At 42.0% G+C, this 18,456-nt stretch overlaps 1 protein-coding gene across 3 annotated transcripts in view; it reads left to right on the top strand.

The window, feature by feature from the left end:
- The window catches only part of nlgn2a (neuroligin 2a), a 234,534-nt gene that overhangs the window by 88,343 nt on the left and 127,735 nt on the right, over positions 1-18,456 (top strand). For all 3 annotated transcript variants that reach the window (XM_088628444.1, XM_088628443.1, XM_088628442.1), the window contains exon 2: positions 9,907-10,703. In XM_088628444.1, the coding sequence (XP_088484570.1) occupies positions 10,214-10,703 (490 nt within the window). In that variant the 5' untranslated portion in view covers positions 9,907-10,213. The remainder of the gene's footprint in view (positions 1-9,906; positions 10,704-18,456) is intronic.

Genomic DNA, 18,456 nt, shown 5'->3' with positions numbered 1-18,456 from the left:
TAATTTACAGGAACTTGGATTAGGTATCTAAGTATGGCCTGTGCTGTTGTGTACTGCATCACATTATATAAGAAACAGGTACAGAGACACTTGGAGTCGATAAATGCATGCCTGGGGAGTCCCAGTCATAGACAAAGGCAGACATAGCCTCTGGTCAAGCTTGTCAGCTTTCCAAGAAAATCTTAGGTAGTCAGATTGAAATCCCTGGTCCATGTGGACTGGGTTGTGTAAAACATGTCTTCCTTGTCATCCTTCCTGCTCAGCTCCAAGGAATTTTTCAGCTTGGTTAAGCAGAGTGAGGGCACTCCACAGTTTTCTGTGTTGTGTTTATGGATCCTTTGACACAGGACCTATCAAAGTATTTTGCCATTAACCCACGTTTGTTAGTTACATGTTACAGATGTTTAGACTGACACGATGTGCTTTCACAGCCGTGCTGGTCTGTAACAGGTCCAGGTTCAGACCTGGAAACTGCAGGCGATACAAGTGGATGATGCAGTAATGCAGAAATGATCAGCTTTGCCTTTTTGCTTCTATTGTACTCCTAGCGGTGCTTAGATCTTTATTAAAAGTAACAACAGAACATTTTATGTATAAAATAATTAATGAAGGCCGCCTTACAGGGCTGCTTGTCCCTCTTCAGCCCAGGAACAGCTCTAAGAGGGGGTCTCTGTGGTTTAATTAGTTATCTCTTCTCTAGTCCCCTCACACTTTCTCGTCAGCAGGGGACTGCAGCCCTACACCTCAAGGGAGCAGCGATCTGCCCGGGGTAATGCAGAGGAATGCAACACATCATCCAAAGAAATTAAACTCTGCCAAGGAAGTCCATAACAAAGCAAAGTCACCACTTTTTTAAAACAAACAAACAAACAAACAAACAAGCAAATAAAATCCCTCCAGAGACAGGAAGAAAAAAAAACCCCACATTGATTTAGTTTGTCTTTGTTCTTCATTTATTGTTTTATGGTCTTTCTGAAATATTGTCTCTTTCCTTTATTTTTTCCCCTGCCTGGCCTACTTTTTATTCTCAGTCTATTCTCCCTGCTTTGCATTTTCCTCTTTCTTGCCCTTTTTCCTTTTCTTTTGCACTTGGATAGTTCGAAAGAATACTTTCTGTATTACTATTCTTGAATTCCATCAAACATTTTATTTAGAGAATGATTTTGCATATGAAAACTTTTGTTTAGTAATTCGCTCACTTACTGTACCATGGTCAAGTAAATCAGAAAGTATAGTGGAACACCATGGCACGGGGTATTCATAATATTACCATAACAAGGGGCATCAAGGTGCATTGCTGAACTCAGCATGCCCTACTGAACTCAGATTCTTCTGTATTAGGCTTCTACTGCGATTTCTGGCTTTGTACTATCCAGGACCACATTGTAAAACACTGAAGTGCTGTTGGTGGCACCTCCACGGACTCTTAGAGCCTCATGTTGACTGCATAACCCACACTGTTAGCTGCTGGGATTTGCAGCCTAACATGGTTGAGGTGTTTTTTTTTTCCCTGACTTTCCACCACAACTGGAGCAGAAAGATTTACAAATGTACTGTATCTCTCGCCTGCAGGTGCTGTACTGTACGTTGGCGCCTGGTCACTCAGAATCTCGGACTCGGTACCTTTTGTTTTTACTTGAGTTTTCCTTTATCAAAATAACATTATTCTGAGTACTTTTAGATATTTAAAGTAAGATTCACTCCACTTTCAGTTTTTTTTGCATTGTCTCGGGAGACCGCACGCGAATGTGAAGGGTTTTCTGACATCAAGAAAAAATGAATGAACTGCTCATCGTGAACACAGAGAATCCGGTGCTCTTTTTCTGCTGACGCACTCCTTTATGATTTGTGTTAGTTTTCGATGAATGTGCTGTACAGTTACTGTAAAACACTTTGTTATTTACCATAATGCAAGTTTTTTTTATCATTTCAATTCATGTTTCAATTTCATGTTGCACGTGTGCCGTTCTTGCATCTTGACATTTAAATATATTTGCAGCGCGGTCGGTTTTGGCCCTGTTAAATTCTGCTGATATAGCTAGAAGACTTGCGCTATGGTTAGGTACAGTACATACAGGGCAGCGGAGACACTGCCTTCATTATTTACATTTTGCAGATTCTGATACACCTGCAGCAGACAAACAGAAAATCTGCTGAGTGGCATTCAGACCTTAAATATAACAGTAGTTTGCTGTACTCTACATTACTGTTATTTTCAGAATGAAATCCACCTTCAACCCACCATGTGCGCTCTATTAATAATCAAAGACAGAGTTAACCACCAGCAACAGCGTTCTCTGCGCTGAAGTTTTTACCAACATCACATGGGCCAACAACTCAAGTGTTACGCTATGTGAAAGTAAGTTTCTTGACTTATGGTAAAAAATCTGTTCATTCTAGGTTTGCCTTGTCTCTAATGTGTTGCTCTTTCTCTCTCCTTCGATATTATTTTATATCTCATTAGCCTCGCTTCCTCTCTTCTGCCTTCCCCCCATCATGCTCTACATTAAGCAGCAAGGTACAGAAAGTGGACCAAAAATTTGCCCACAACATTACAGAAGTGCTAGAACTCAGGGCTGCAGAGTTCTCTGGGTTAGTGCCACTGTAATTGTTGAGATCATAGTGCAGGATGATTTATCTAAATGCATCACATTGCTCCACTGCTCAGTAGACCATTGCCTGTACTCTTTGCAGTACTGGATTTACAAATGTGCATTTCCTGGTGCAGTAGTTTGTGCAGTGCAGCTCAACCATGGACTTCTTTGTGGACTATTTTTAATAAAAGTGCCTGATTGTGTCCCAGGATGAAATTTGCAGGAAATGTATTTGCAGTTCCCCACCTGTTTTGACTTCACTTTAATGCACAGATTTCACCATCCACACACCCTTTGCTGATGAGGTCTTTCCTTCACCCATCAACAAGTTGAGCTGTCTTGGTTACTGCAGCTCCTGCCGAACACAACCCATCAATCACCCCTGTTTCAGAGTTGCTGAGATCTCCTTTTGCAGCCATAGACAACTAAGACTGTCCCGCAGTTTTATACACGGCCTTAAGCATGCTGGGGTGTTAGACTGGCCTTAATAACATGAAATGAAACATGAAACATGCTTCTGTGTTCAGTCTTGCCTCTCTGAATTTATTTAAATAACAAACAAGTGCCATCACCCTCCAGATTACAGGCATGAATAACAGGCCCTTTTTTTACAACCATTACTGTACTACAACTAATTCCCAAATTGCCCACTGTCAGTCATCTGAGCTCTGCAATTGCTCTCCATTTCTCTATTACACTGTGACTTCTGTAGGTTTTGTTGCTTTGCATATAAACCCAGCACAGGGAAGGGCAGATATTTTTAGATTCCTGACATTTCTATCAAGAAAATAAAAAGTTACACATTGGTTTGCTTGTTAGCAAACATAATTCTAAGTATCCAGTACAGTACAGATATGCAGATGTCTTAGAAAGCCTCAAAGTCCATTGCCGTTCTGAATATTGTGTTTCCAGCATCTGTGATGCTTTAAAAAAGGAAGGTTAATCAAATCATCACATACTGTATAGTTTATACCCAAGCAGCCTCTCAGAGAACTTCAATGCTTTAAACCCTTCTACTGATTCATGGACCAATCAGTAATAAATATTAGATTGGACCTCCCTTTGTATATTTTGTTAGGAAATTTACAAAATAACTCATACAATCTGTATGATGCAGATGGAAACATAAATATTGGCTTTGTCCATCATTAATTCTACGAATGACTGTCGTGCGTCTTGTTTGTTGAACTGTGCTCCAGGGTCTTCTGAGTTTATCAAGGGCCGTTCACTCCCAGTGGCCGGTAGGCTGTCTCTAGTAGACTAAATGAAGATACTGGTGACAATATGTTTGTGTTTAATTATTTATATAGTAACTTTAAAACATGTATTGCAGAATTTCCTTTCAGTATCTATTCCTCTGAAACACAGGATTATTTTAAAAGAATTCTTTATAAATGGCACCCGCTGTAATTTGTGGTTTCATACACCCCAGTATTATTGCTCCATTAATACTAATGCTATTACTATTATTAATAAAAACATACAGAAACTAGGGGTAAACTGTAGGTCCAACAGTAGTTTCATCTATAATATTGAGGCATTTAGAACAGGAACTCTGTACAACATGACTTCTTTGTGATGTATCATCCAAAAGAGCACAAGAAAACCCAGAATCTCGCTCAGGACAAGTGACACACAGTGAGTGGCAGAGCAGGGAATCTCCTGGCCACAAGTCCAGAATAGAGACTTACAATAACTGAAAGGTGATGTACCACTGTGCTACATGTAACTTGTAACTGTCTTAATAAAGGTAATAACTTCAAACCTGCTACTGGGGAGTTTTTCTGTGAACATTCTGCATTTAGAGCTGGAAGTTCCCGATTCGAGGACTGACTCGAAGGGAAGGTGTATAATCACACTAAAGATCTGTTATTTGTACCAGAATGCCGTAGATCTGACAGTAATGATTATTGCCTGGAAACTAGGATGTAATCTATAATGAAGAGGCGTTAGGAGGAATTGCTGCTGTAAGGCAGAACTGCCATTTGGGAGCCCTGTGGTGTTCTATTTCACATTTTTGAGATTTTGGCTGAGCAGTTTGATTCATGTTTGTAAAAAAATGCCTGGTGCAATACTTCTGCTGTATGGAAATTCAGCTCAGTGTTCCAGCGTGTTGCTAAGCAGGGGCGCTGTGGAGGTGTACAGAGGTGATTATAGCAAGGCTTTTAACTCCTCCCCGCCCCTGCTTTTTCATTTCTAGATATCCCAGGATGGTTGTTGACTGAGCACGTACTGTAGTGTGAGAGGGCAGCAGGTTCTGATAAGATGGAGCCTTGTCTGGACTACATTTCCCAGAAAGCCATGGGGAATGAGTATGGCTGCCCTCTGTCACTTGATCGCTTGTGAGAAGACAATTGGTCAGGTGACAATTTTTAGAAAACAGGTAGTAGAGGCTTTCTAGGTGAGTCAGTTGGATGATATCTGCTATCAGGAGAGAGAGGAGGACTGGCCATGAACTTGGAACTGTGAATTTTGAGTATACTTACACTAGAAGATTTTTGTAAGAGGCTGAGGGTGGACTTGTAGGCTGTAGGCTTGTAGGCTGTAGCTTGTAGGCTGGAAGGGTATTTTTTGTGTGAAGAGTCTCAGGGAGAGAAGCTGGTAAGCAGCTTAGCTGCCTGGCAAGTTAGGTACATGAAGACATCTAGTCAGGAGCTCAAAAGTGAGTTTGGCTTTTTTCAAATGTTTGGTTTGTGGTTGGTTGTTTTTGGCGCACTACTATTTAAAGAACACTGTTTTTGAACCCTCGGTGTGTCTCTTGTCCTGGACCTACCTATTTTAAAGATCCCGTTAAAACATGCCCACCTGGTTGTCACAGTAGTCTTTTTTAGACTCTCATGCCGCAAATAAATACACATTTACTGTACTGCAGAGTTCTGCTTAGCTAGCCAAGCTTAGCTAATGTGGTAGAGATCTTTGAATAACCAATAACAGTAGTGGATACCAACAGAGTGTTTCATATGGTACATTTTGACTTTCAGAAGATTTTGATCGTTCCTCGTTAAACCTAATTTTCAAATCACGCGTAGTAGACATTCGCGGTAGACGGAGTCTTCAGGGGGCAGCAGAGTGGTGCAGTGGCTTTCAGCGCTGGGGCGCTGGGTTCAGTTCCGCATCTGGAGCGCGATATGTGTGGAGTCCATATGTTCTCCATGTGTTCGCACGAGTTTCCTCCTGGTGCCCCGGTTTCCTCCCACTCTCCGTAGACACACTGGTAGATTAATCAGGCTGGTGTGTGTGTGTGTGTGTGTGTGTGTGTGTGTGTGTGTGTGTGTGTGTGTGTGTGTGTGCGCGCGCATGCCCTGTAATGGACTGGCGTCCCGTTGCTTGCCGGCTCTGATCCCTGAATTGGAAGAAGTGGTTAGAAAACAGAGGGAATGCTGTGCCAATATATATACTACTGGGTTCACACTGTGATGCCGACAAGATTTCTGCTGCCCTTGTCATTTCATTTTGAATGATTTAGCAATTCTACAAATTTGAGTCCAGACTGTGACCGTCAGCCATTATCCCCAGTTAAGCATATAAAAACATAAACAATCAAACAAGTGCAGTTTCTGCAAGTTCTTGATTTTTGGATTTCAGGGTTCATTTGCTTCAGCGTCGGGTAGGATCTGCTGTTTTAATGCATGCCTTGAAGTTAGGGTTACATCTGAAGACAAATAGGCCGTGGCCTTAATATGATCCATTTTAAAAGATGAATTGTTTCCTTACCACTCAAATCACCCCAGTGCCTCTTAAGGGAATCTCAATTACTTGGTTGAAATTGTAGCAGGGACGAAGAGTAGAATGTGGTATTACCTTTTCAGGTAAAACCTACATTAATCAAGAAAGAATCTTCAATGAGTTAGGTAACTCCTTAAGTTCACATACTGTAAGAGTCATCACTAACTGGAAACCTACAATTGCACATGATATCTTGGAGGCTATCATGCCAGAAGCCCCCTGCTGCTCTCTCAGGCATCACTAAACCAACAGATTCAAACGAAAGCATCTGCCCCTGTCCAAATGCTCCGAACACAGTCTCACAGAAAGACTATACAAAGTAAGCAGAACTGGGTTGGGTGTGATGTTGGGTGACAAATTTCAGTGTGTCTAGAGGCCAGGAAAGGAAGATCAATGCTTGAGCAGAGAGCTCAGCCGCCCGGCAATCGATGAGCAATTTAGCCAGAGTAAATGAGCTGCATCAAAAAAACCACGAGCCTCGGCACAAAACCATCTCTGTTAAACCCCCTCTCTCCCCAGCTCCTTGTTCTTTCGCACTGTTAATATGTGTTCTCTCTTGACGCCTGTTTTGAGAAAAAAAAATCTTGCACTTAACTACTGTTGCAAAAGTGTTCCACAAGAAAATCCAGCTATAACAACCTAACAACTTGTAACCGTATCTCCCTGAAGCCTAATGTCAGAAACATGAGTTAGTGTGGTCTGGACTGTGTGACATACTGTACTGCGGCCTTCAGACAGCCTTTGTAGCTCATCTGTGAAACTAAACTAAGCCTGGTGATCAGGCTTTGGATGGCAGATGTCTGTGTCCTGATGTGTGTGAAATCTAATTAAGAAATTTAATAAGGAAACCTCAGTCATTGTCCTTGTTGATGTCTGTCACTGCTCTTCGAGCTCCGATTCCTCAAACGTGGAATTACAGCTTGATTTGATACCTGACAGTGAGAGCTACCACAGGTACGAAACTCGTCTTAAAGGGAACCCAAGAGTCCCTTTTGGTCAAAATGGGTTCAGCAGAAATGAATGATTAATTCTTCTTTGCTTGGCGGCACTTCCTAAGTGGCTTTGATCAAGCTGGCGTGCAGTGCCTTAATTGAACTCGTCGTTTGTGCAGATAGGGGCAGCACAGTAATGCAGTGGTCGACATGGCTGCTTTGCAGTCCTTTTTGTGTCGAGTTTGTGTCTGTGTCTGTACTGTACTGTGTGTGTGTGTTTGCCCTCTGATGGACTTGTATCCAGTCCGGGGTGTATGCCACCTTGCACCTGTTGCTTTCTGGGATAGGCTTAGGCTCCCCTGTGACCCTGAACAGGATAAAATGGTTAGAACATGGATGTATGGATGTGCACAGAGAGCCTGGTCTTCCAAATGTCCATTCACCATGAATTACACAACTACTTCTGTCTTCTCTCCCTCTCTTCTCCTTCTAGATTCTTCTCATTTCCTGCCTTCCTGCCTGTCTTTCTTTCAGCCCTTTTAAGGTTTCAAACTTTTTCTGTGTCCTTTTATGTGCTGTAGTGCACCTGTATAATCAGTACCATCATAAGCCCAATAAAAATCTTACAAGTGATATATAATTACAAGTGATGGAGGCCAGGGAGCTGAGGAGCAGCTGTTTGGAGATGATATATTTCAAGTTTATTTTATAATAGCTTACTCACTTATAGCTGATGAGCTGTATACTTTAGTAATTATGAATTTCACTCTCTTCTCACACCTCTCTTTCTAATGTCTTTTCAATATATTTGCTCTCCCCAACACACCATTTTGATAATCAAAGTAAATATGAGCTCTTTGTTAAATAGGCGATTTAATAAATCTACCTTCAATTCTAAAAGCCCCATAGAATCCATCAGTTGATTGCTGGTTATTATTAATTACAATGTGGCAGACACCTGCAGCTCTTACACTCCAGGGAATGAGATTGTGCCTGCCTCTCTTTTTCTCTTTCCGCGCAGTCAGATATATTCGCCAATGGATTATTTCTTCACTCAGAGCAAATACTTTCCCAAGGTAGCTTCTAGTGTGATTAAGAAATACAGTATGTACTATCCAGTCATTGACAAATTGGATTACAAATCTCTGTTTCACATCTGCTCTTGTCTGCACTGTCAGTGTCAGTGTAGAACTGCTTGCCCAGTCTTTTCCCTGTCTTGTTTCTCTCATGCCACACTGTTACCCCTGTTTCTCCTGTTCCTGTAGCTGCACACATCTACAGTACTTCAAAACACTCCTCACCTTGCGGTGTTTTAACAACTCTGCCTCAGTCTCTAGTATTTCCAGTGTCTTCACCACTCTGCCTCAGCCTATAGTCTCTCCACTGTCTCAACCACTCTGCCTCAGCCTATAGTCTCTCCACTGTCTCAACCACTCTGCCACAGTCTATAGTAACTGCAGTACTGTATCTTCACCACTCTGTCTCAGTCTATAGTAACTCCAGTGTCTTCACCACTCTGCCTCAGTCTGTAGTCTTTCCAGTGTCTTCACCACTCTGCCTCAGTCTATAGTAACTCCAGTGTCTTCACCACTCTGCCTCAGTCTGTAGTCTCTCCAGTGTCTTCACCACTCTGTCTCAGTCTATGGTCTCTCCAGTGTCTTCACCACTCTGCCTCAGTCTGTAGTCTCTCCAGTGTCTTCACCACTCTGTCTCAGTCTATGGTCTCTCCAGTGTCTTCACCACCCTGCCTAAGTCTATAGTCTCTCCCTGAAGCTTTCTCTTCTTTCAGACTGTTCCTACTCCCCGTTTCCCCACTTCCAAGGCCTGACTTGAAATAAACATTGAAACCAGAAGTGCTCAGTACATGACCACCTAAGGGACACATCTGTTAAGACAGCACCTGTGATCTCCCTTATGTAGTCGTGAGTTCCTATCGCCAACCAATCCTGCTCCCTGCTCGATGGCATTCCTTCCATACTGTCATTGATTCCTGACTCTTGTTTACTCTGTGGCTTACTTCTCAATGGATCACGTTTTCCTTTGCTATTACCTGGAACAAGTGCTGTATTTGAATTATTTCTTCATGATTTTTTGTATGTTTGTAAGTCAGCTAATCATAAATAGTATTAATAAGAAGAAGCATTTCTTGCATTAATGTAGCACAGCACATCTCAAAGGATCTAAGAGATAATAAAACTGTGTGGAATGACTCTGACACTGCAGAGGTTAAGCACTTCCTGCTGAAGTTGGAAAAATCTTGACACACATCTTATAAACATGAAGCGGATGTAACACATTAAACACAGGGCTTTACAATCTTTTTATTTACCAACAGACATGTCACTTCAAAAGACTGTTACTGTGAAAGTACTAAGTTACTCATCTCATTGGCATACAAAAGAAAAAAAGATCAGAGTAACAAAACCATAACTTTTTTGAGCACTCAGTCCTGAGGTAATTTGAAAATAAATGTATCACACAGAGCTTCAGAATGTTTGACAATTGAATATTGTACAAATTAATTTCAATAACATTGGAACATTCAGAATTTCCCTGGTTCCTAAAGAATAATGTCTGGTCTTGTCGGGTTTGCTGGTTGTAGATGCAAAGCAAATCTAATAACATCCCTAATCTCTCCCTCTGCTGTTTTCCAGGCCCTGACAGAGCACATCGCTGAATGGAGTGAAGCCATCAGGCGCCCAGCATTTGAATGAGGGTTGCATGGGAAGATGGAACGGAACAGAGAGGCAAACGCAGACCAGCTCTGTGCAGCCCAGAATTGCCGGATCTGAAATAAACTGAGTAACCTATAACCACTTTCTCCTGACCTTTCCAATCCCTTCTCTCCCTGCCTTTTCCTCTCTGACGGCTTTTTTATACTGCCTTTTTCAAATACATAGGCAGCCTTTTTTTTTTTCTTTTGGGAATAGTAGCACACTCCAAACGCAGCGCCCGTCGAAAATGTACCTCTTTGCCATCCCCGAGTGTAGAGTAGGGACAGCCAGGTCTTGTCCCCAGAGAATGTCTGACACCTGTCTGGTTTGGCTCCTTGGCTTGGCTCTCAGAGTGGCTCTGACTTCGTGCCATAAAGGTGACACCTCCAGCACTGACAAATATCCCATGGTTACCACCAACTACGGCAAGCTGCGAGGCATCAAAAAGGACCTCAACAATGAGATTCTCGGCCCAGTGGAGCAGTACCTTGGGGTGCCTTATGCCACCCCACCCATCGGAGACAGGAGGTTCCAGCCTCCTGAGGCCCCTGGGTCCTGGCCGGATGTGAGAAATGCTACCCAGTTTGCTCATGTTTGCCCACAAAACATCCAGGGGGTATTGCCGGAAATTATGCTCCCTGTGTGGTTTACAGACAACCTGGATATTGTGGCCGGTTACATTCAGAACCAGAGTGAGGACTGCCTCTACCTGAATATCTACGTACCAACAGAAGATGGTAAGTCAATACTTGCTTGCCTGGAGGAGGGGGAGTATATCTATGTGGACATCAGGATGGTCAGCCCCTTATTAACCATACTGTAGGTCCTAAAGAGTATTTTCCCATTGAACCATAACTTCTTCCTTTCTCAAGTCATTTTCAGTTTGTGAGACAGGAGATCACACAAATATGTCACTGCACCAAATAGGGATTTTTAGTCATGATGAAATTATAAGTCATTCTGTACTTATAACATATACAACCACAATATTCAGATACAACCACATACTTAATTAGTATATTTCTAGTCGAGGATTAACGGAATGAAAATTGGTAAATGGTATAAAGAAATATAAATAATAGGTTTTAATGTCGTGTAAACCTGTTGTATTTTAGTTTTTGTACTGATGTAAGAGACTGCATGTACCGTAGTGTATGTCTTTAAAACATGTTTATTCACATCCTTTAGGTTCAGCTGTTTCCAGTGGCTTCTCTGTGGTTTCTTCTTTAGAACTGAATTTATGTTCAAACGGTTTCGGGGCTCATATTTTTCTGTGCAGTGTCGTATTTAATTATAATTCAAAAGGATAATTAATGAGTCCAGTCCATAGCGCACAATTAGAAGCTTATGTACGTGCTGTACCAGAAATGTCCAGGGAGGTTGGATTTCTGTTCCGACGAAATTTCTCTTTTGTTACATGAATTTTAAACTGTATGTTATTGATTTTTCTACAGTGCAACAAAACATATTACAGCAGGAGTTTTGGAAGGATGATGCCTTTTTCAAGGCTCTTGGTTAGATTCCCAGTTTGAACTCAGAATCAGACGAAACTATATACAGTATTGCCCTGCCAAAATATTAGAGAATGTCCCTAATAACTAGACAGATCACCTCCAATCGCCTTTACGGCTGTGGGGTGCCTTGGCATTGATTCCTCTAGGCATCTACGGATGTCTGTGTAGGTAGACATGCTATCAGCACCATCTCAGCTCGGCATTCGATCTGGGCAGAAGCTCAATTGTGCCTCATGTTGGTGTTTTTCCTGCCAACCACTTGCCGGCAAACATTTGAAATTTTCTGAACTGTCACGTGAATAGGTACAATAGGTACCAGCCCAGCAAACCTGCCGGTAGGTTAAAGTGCTTTGGGATCATTTGGGATGGAAAGGGTTTACCTGAATGCAGTTATTACTATTGATTGCACTGGTTTCTGCCTGCCTCCTACAAGACCAGCAGAGGGAATGGATCAGAAGGGCTCGAGAAGGGGCAACTGTGAAAATTCTTATAAACACACACCCGCAGGGTCATAACCACGTTCAGTTCAGTTTCAGGAGAGCGGGAGCTCATCCCACTTATATTGCTTAATTAAGATACTGTTTGTCGCCGTTTCTGAAGACCGTTTTTTTCATACACTTCTGATTTCCTTCATCTTTAATCGGGCAGAGCTCGAGCCATCAGAAGCTGATGTGTTTGGGAGTCACACCTTTTTAATCACAAGGAATCCCCCAGCTTCTGCTCCCCAGTACACTCACTGAACTTTTAAGTTGTGACAAGTTTTGGACATTTGCCATCTTACCCTGTTTGAGTTTGGTGAACTCGGTTCAAGTTTGGAATTGATATGTTTTTTAGCTTCATTTTCTCTTTCTTGTTCTATCTTTTCACTTTGGAATCACCCCCCTTTTAATCACTGGTGTGTGCTCCCTTGTGCCGCCACTTTCCTGCAGAGAACGCACCTTTGCCACAGCTCCTACAGGAGAGCTTGGGAGTTATGGCTGTCGGAAGAGTGATTCAGATTTCACTGAAAGCACTGCGAGCTCCCAGGCAATGAGCCAGCTCATGTCTGTTCATACATGCCTGGTGGAAAGTGTCAAGGCTGTCCCATACATGGGTTAGGTCCAGGAACAAATCAGTGATGTTAATCAGTTAATAATCTACACAGATTAACATGACGTTCAACAGCAGTGGAAAACTGCTGTGATCAACACACAGTATATTACAGTATATTGTTTTAGACAATGCTGTGTCAGCATGTGTAGGCTGCAAAGGAACAGATAAAGGTTTATTTAATGCTGAAAGGTAAAGAAAAGAAACACAACTTTTTGGCTGTGAAGTCTTCTTCAGGTGCCTCACAATCCTTCACAAAACTTTATTTTTCCTTTCTTTAACGTTCAACATATAATGAACCCTTAACCTGTTTCATATGTTGTTATATTATGAATTATGAAAGATAACAGTATTAGCTGCTGGAATATCTTACAGCTATGAAGATCTTACCAATCACGGTAAGTATTGTCCTGCCTGCATTGTGAATTCCAGCTTCTTCTTGACAAGTTTAATCAAGCATCTATAACCCAGGGTTGATGTGATCACCTTCACCATTGACAGAATGGCCAATCCACAAAGCCTAACATTCAATCATTTGAAGCCACTGTCAGTGTATTTCTGTACAGCACAGTACCTGTGTTTGCTATTTATAGATTTTAGAAATGGAATTTGCAGTTTTGGTTTCTTTAGAGATTAACTCTTTCTTTTGTGGCACTCTAAGATCAGAGAAATAGCCTAGATGTTATAAGATTGTCTGTGAATCACCCAGATATGCAGTTTCCCAGTGTTTTTCAATGTAAGCTTCATTCATTTCTGGTTGTGACATATCAGATGGAAATTCCCAACCTATGTTTGCATTTGTTCAAATCGTAAGTATATGCGACATCAGCACCTGATATTCAGTTTCCTCCTCATCACTGTGGCATTTGGTTCTATTGTTCCTTGATGTCCGATAATTTGGCCACGAATACAGATGCTCTCTTTGTTGCTGTGATTTTCGAAGGCGTAAAACCCGTGTAATTGTACTGTGTCTGCAGAAAGCCAATCACAATATTTTGTGTATTTTTTCCCCAACCCTGATAAGGCCCACTAACGATTAGCTAAAAATCAGCACGGACACATGCTTATAACGTTCTCATATGATGTCAGCTTAACAATTGTGTGCATGAACAATATGCATGCTGTGAACTTGCTTAACAAATCTCAGCAGTGGTGTTACAGAGTATAGCATCTACAGTCTACTCACTCTTCCAGCCTCGAGAGTGGGACCCATCAGAGCCTGAGGCTTGGGGCATTAACCCCTCTCCCTCGTCCACACACACACAAGGCAATTGATTTAGAAAGCTATAGAAAGAGACATTTTTGTGTGCGTTTCACAACCCCCCACAAAAATTGAAATGGCAGGTGGGTCACAATGAAAGCAGGTAACTGATGGATGCAGATGGAAAGCAAAAGCTAAGACAGATGATACACACAACAGCTTCTTTCCTGATCTGTCTGACAGACGCTGTATGCAGCAATTTTGCCTAAATAGACAGACAAGCCCTGACATCTGCCAGCAGCTACAAGCTGACTTTGAAGGAGAGATGCAAAGGGCAAACTACTTAGCGGGTGAGTTTAGCAAAGGTGCCTAGCTGAATATCCCAGGAGGGTGAGAGCACTCGACTTAGAATAGGGGAAGTAGTGTGTTGATGATCATCTGTGCTTAAACATGGAGATACAATGGAAGATTCACAATTCATTTTAATCCATTTTTGTAATCTAAAAAGGCAGGATACGTTTTTTTTTTTGGGGGGGGGTTGCATAGTGGCACAGCGATGGGGTCCTGGGTTCAATTCTTCTGTGTGGATCTGTGTGGAGTTTGTATTTTCTCCCTGTGTTTGCCTGGGTTTGTCCAGGTCCTCTTGTTTCCTTCCATAGTCTGAAGACATACTGGCAGCTTAACTACAGTAGCTTCTGGAAAACAAGTGGCCCTGGTGTGAGTGTGTGCGTGTCTGTGTTTGTGTCTGTCTGCCCTGTGATGGACTGGTGTGCTGTCCAGGGTCTATCCCGCCTTGCATGCATTGCTTGTTGGGATAGTCTCCAGCTCTCCCACGACCCTTCGCTGGAAGAAGCAGAAAATGGATGAGATAAATAGATTTATTTATTATTATATTGCTTCCAACATTCAAAATTTACAAGAGCTGTCAACCAGTGAAGCCTTTTTCAAAGGTCATGCTGGATCCTATAATCTATCTAGTCCACTCCCATAATCTAAACTAGTGCTTTTTTTTACTTGTTTACTCATTACAACTGCACAGTAAAAGTTTTGATTTCTGTTACAGTACCTACTCTAGCTCTAGTTTGTACACCTGTTTATTTCCTCCCCTGTCTCCCAGTTTTGAATCTTCATTTCAAATGTTGCTGCCCCTGAAGGTAGCATGTGACAGACCTGGACTGATAATCAATGTGCTCATGAATCACGCTCTGCCCTGATTATATCCTTATCTTTATATGAGCTCAGTTACTGCACCCAGAGGATAAGGAACACCTCAGCAACTCTTCCTATGGGCTGTGGATTGGTCTGTAGCTCAATGAAAACCTATTCTGGCTCTGGTTACCAACAAGCTTAACACCAGAGTCGACATGCAGTTTCAAAACTCCCACTTTTCTTTACGATTCCTGAGAGGAAAATTAGAAAATAAGAAACCTACGTGTCAAAGTAGAAGTGTGGGTTGACTTAGTATGCAATGGACTGGTGTCATGTCCTTAATGTATCCTGCCTTGTGCCCCTTGCTTACCAGGATAGATTCCACTCCCCCATGACCCTGAAGATAGATACTTTATTGATCCTGTGAGGGAAATTGCAGAATTAGATGGAGCAGTTAGAAAAGGGATAAATGGGTGGATTGACTTATTATAATGGGTTTCAGTGACATGACCATCTGAGGCATACCTTACGTACTGTATGTCTGTCGTCAGCTGTGAAGATCTCATTGCAGAGTTAGTTTCTGAGAGCACCAGTTGACTTACTGTGCTCCATTGAGAGCATGACTGGGCTTTCTCCATGTAGAGGCTCATGATTGGCTGAGGGCTGGTGTGGTCAGGAGGTTACGAATCACTCCAGATACGGGGCACTCAGGTTGACTCAGGTGGGTGTCTGTGAGCTGCGATAGATGATGGTTTTAAAAAGAGTAATTGTTTGCACAAACGGAAATAAAATGTTTGTTTTGAGTTTTACATGTGGCACAGAAATAGAAAAGGAAGCTGGCTTAATGTAAGCAATGTGGAGACAATTAAAATGGCAAATAAGCTGCATGAGAATATATATCTGAGAGCAGACAATTCAAGACACGTGTGGTTACAATGACATTGTACAAAAAGCAGACTGGTGCATTCACTGCTGGAAACTGTATTATAAAAGAGGACATAGATGCCTTATAGAAGGTACAAAGAATGGTAAGTTGAATTTATTCTCACGATGAAAGGCTTTAGTTAGGATGAAAAGTTAAAAGAGCTAAATATGTGTTTTAGCCTTGCTTAGAGGTGACAGTGTTTGAAAATACGGCACTACACAGAGACAGGTGCAGCAGGTATTTCATGTGTTTTTCTTCCAAAAACCGTTTCTTAGTGAAGGAAAAGCACTTTGATGTAACCTGAGAGGACAGATGTTTTTGCACAAAGAGATGTAAAAACTGCGAGGAGTTCAGCCAGTCATGTCCAGCATTCAACAATGTTTGAGGACTCAGCGTGTCATTCTAAGAGACGTACAGTAGCTTTTGTATTGGGCTACTGTATTTGTATTCTCATTACAACATTTTAGTAATGCTTATGACTGTTTTATACACTTTAAAATGGAAAAAATATAGTCTGAAAAATCATTAAAGGTTCCCACAGTTTCCTCTAATAAGATTCAACCAATAATATATTTTCTTACTCATTAGCTAAGGGATTTTCAAAGCTTTTTGATCCAGTGTAGAATTTACTCGTAATTATGACAATACAAAGATGAAAATTAAGCTGGAGATAATATGTGTGAAAAGTAGAAAGAAAATTAGTTTTTTTTTTTGTCATTGGGGCATGATTTGGGGATTTCAAATGGGTTTAATTTAAAGAATGATAAACTAGAGTAAAATGCTTTGAAAACTTTATGCATCTCGAATGGGGTAAGAGTCAGGGATGTGACATGCATGTTGAAGTGTTTTGGTCCTGCTTGAAGTCCTCAGAATGTATTATTAGTCAATTTACAAACTGTGCAAGAGGTTATCCAGCTTATCTTAGAAAAGATCATTCTCATGAAAATTGAGTGTTGTATTTCCTTTGGAATACTGAATGCATGTCTTTTGGGTGGTATAAAGTTCATCAATTGGTTCTGGGATTACCATTTTATTATGTTATATTGGATTATATTAAAGACACACTTAACAGTGGTTTAAGCGATAGAAGGTGCTGCCAATGTAAAAAGAAAAACTCCTTCCATTTCAGCATTCACAGCAGGCATCTCTAATAATGAAAGCCGAACTCAGTCGTTCGTTGTTCATTGTTCTGGTTTGCATCTGGGATGCTGTGTGTCATTCGATGAGTGTGTCTGGGATTCCCCTGGTCTCACCCTTGCACAAGCAGTCAGGGAGGAGCTGGTCAGACATCTCTCCCTCCTGTGCAGTAGTGACCCTTGTGGTTTACCAGGTTCCTGGTGGCTTACATCGCTGTCAGTAAGAGCCTTGTCACTTCTGCTGCCCATGAATACCTCTGTTGTGACTGGGAGCAGTCTCAGCAGTGCACATCTTCAAGGATGGCATTGCTGTTGTGTTGGTACCACTGCGTTTGTATAAAAAACAATGCTCAATTCCAGCTTTGATGGGTGGCATGGTGGCACAGTGGTTAACATTGCTGCCTTGCAGCGCCGGGTTCAATTCCAGACCCGAGGTGCTGTCTGTGTGGAGTTTCTATGTTCTTCCTTGTTTGCGAGGGTTTCCTCCGACTGCAGTCCAAAGGCAAGCTGGCAGGTTAATTGGTTCTTGGAAAATTGGCCCTGGTGTGAGAGCATGTATCTAAAGGTGTGGGGGCATGTATCTATATGTACAGTATATGTCTGGCATGTTTGTGTTTATTTGTGCCCTGTGATGGACTTGTGTACCTTGCCTTTTGCCCGTTGCTATCTGGGATAGGCCCAGTTTCCCCTGGAGCCCTGTTTTGGATGAATCTTTTAGAAAATTAATGGATGAAATTCCCATTTTGAAACTAAATAGTATACAGCCTGCAAATTGGTTCTTCTCTACTATCGCATACAGAATGGCACTTCTGATCCATCTTCCATCAGTTGTCACTTTCTGTACTTTAGATCCATCAATTTCCCTGATTCTTTTCCCTTGCTTCTCAAATTGTGAAATACGTTGATTTCTGTTTTTCCACACAACTGGGAATTGTCAGTGATACTGTACATGTGTCCATCCCTATAGACCTTGGGAGATTCATGTGGGTTTTTTTTGTGCGCACATTTGTAAAGTGGAGCTGTTCTACAAGCTACGCAGTAAATGTAGCAAAGCAAAGGTTAGAGAGGTGGGCGTTAATCAGCACGTGCTGACACATCCTTCTGGTTAACAGCCAGAAGGCAGGTGAGCTTGTGGTCTGCTCTAATTTAAGAGACAGAACTCACTTACTATTAGAATAAAAAGGGAACAAGAGGCCTTCAGTTCCTCCCTCGCTGTTAGCTCGTCTTTCAGCAAAAACAATGAAATAATGAACTAAAAAAAGCCTGGCGGATGGGAAAATGAAACAGTGTGCTCCTTGTATCCGTGCATTCCTGTACGGGTCTGTCCTGGCATTCCAGGAGTCAGCTTGTCCAGCTGCTTCTCTGTCGTCAGGCTGGCCTGCATCACCCAGTGTCCCCACTCTGGCTTCTCTCAGACAGACACTCAGGAGCCCCAGAGCAGCCGAGCTCTGCGACCTGGGCGATTCCAGACACCAC

The sequence above is a fragment of the Lepisosteus platostomus genome, chromosome 4, assembly GCF_059453375.1.
Source record: "Lepisosteus platostomus isolate fLepPlt1 chromosome 4, fLepPlt1.hap1, whole genome shotgun sequence".
NCBI lineage: Eukaryota > Metazoa > Chordata > Actinopteri > Semionotiformes > Lepisosteidae > Lepisosteus > Lepisosteus platostomus.
This window is presented reverse-complemented; position numbering and strand designations above follow the sequence as displayed.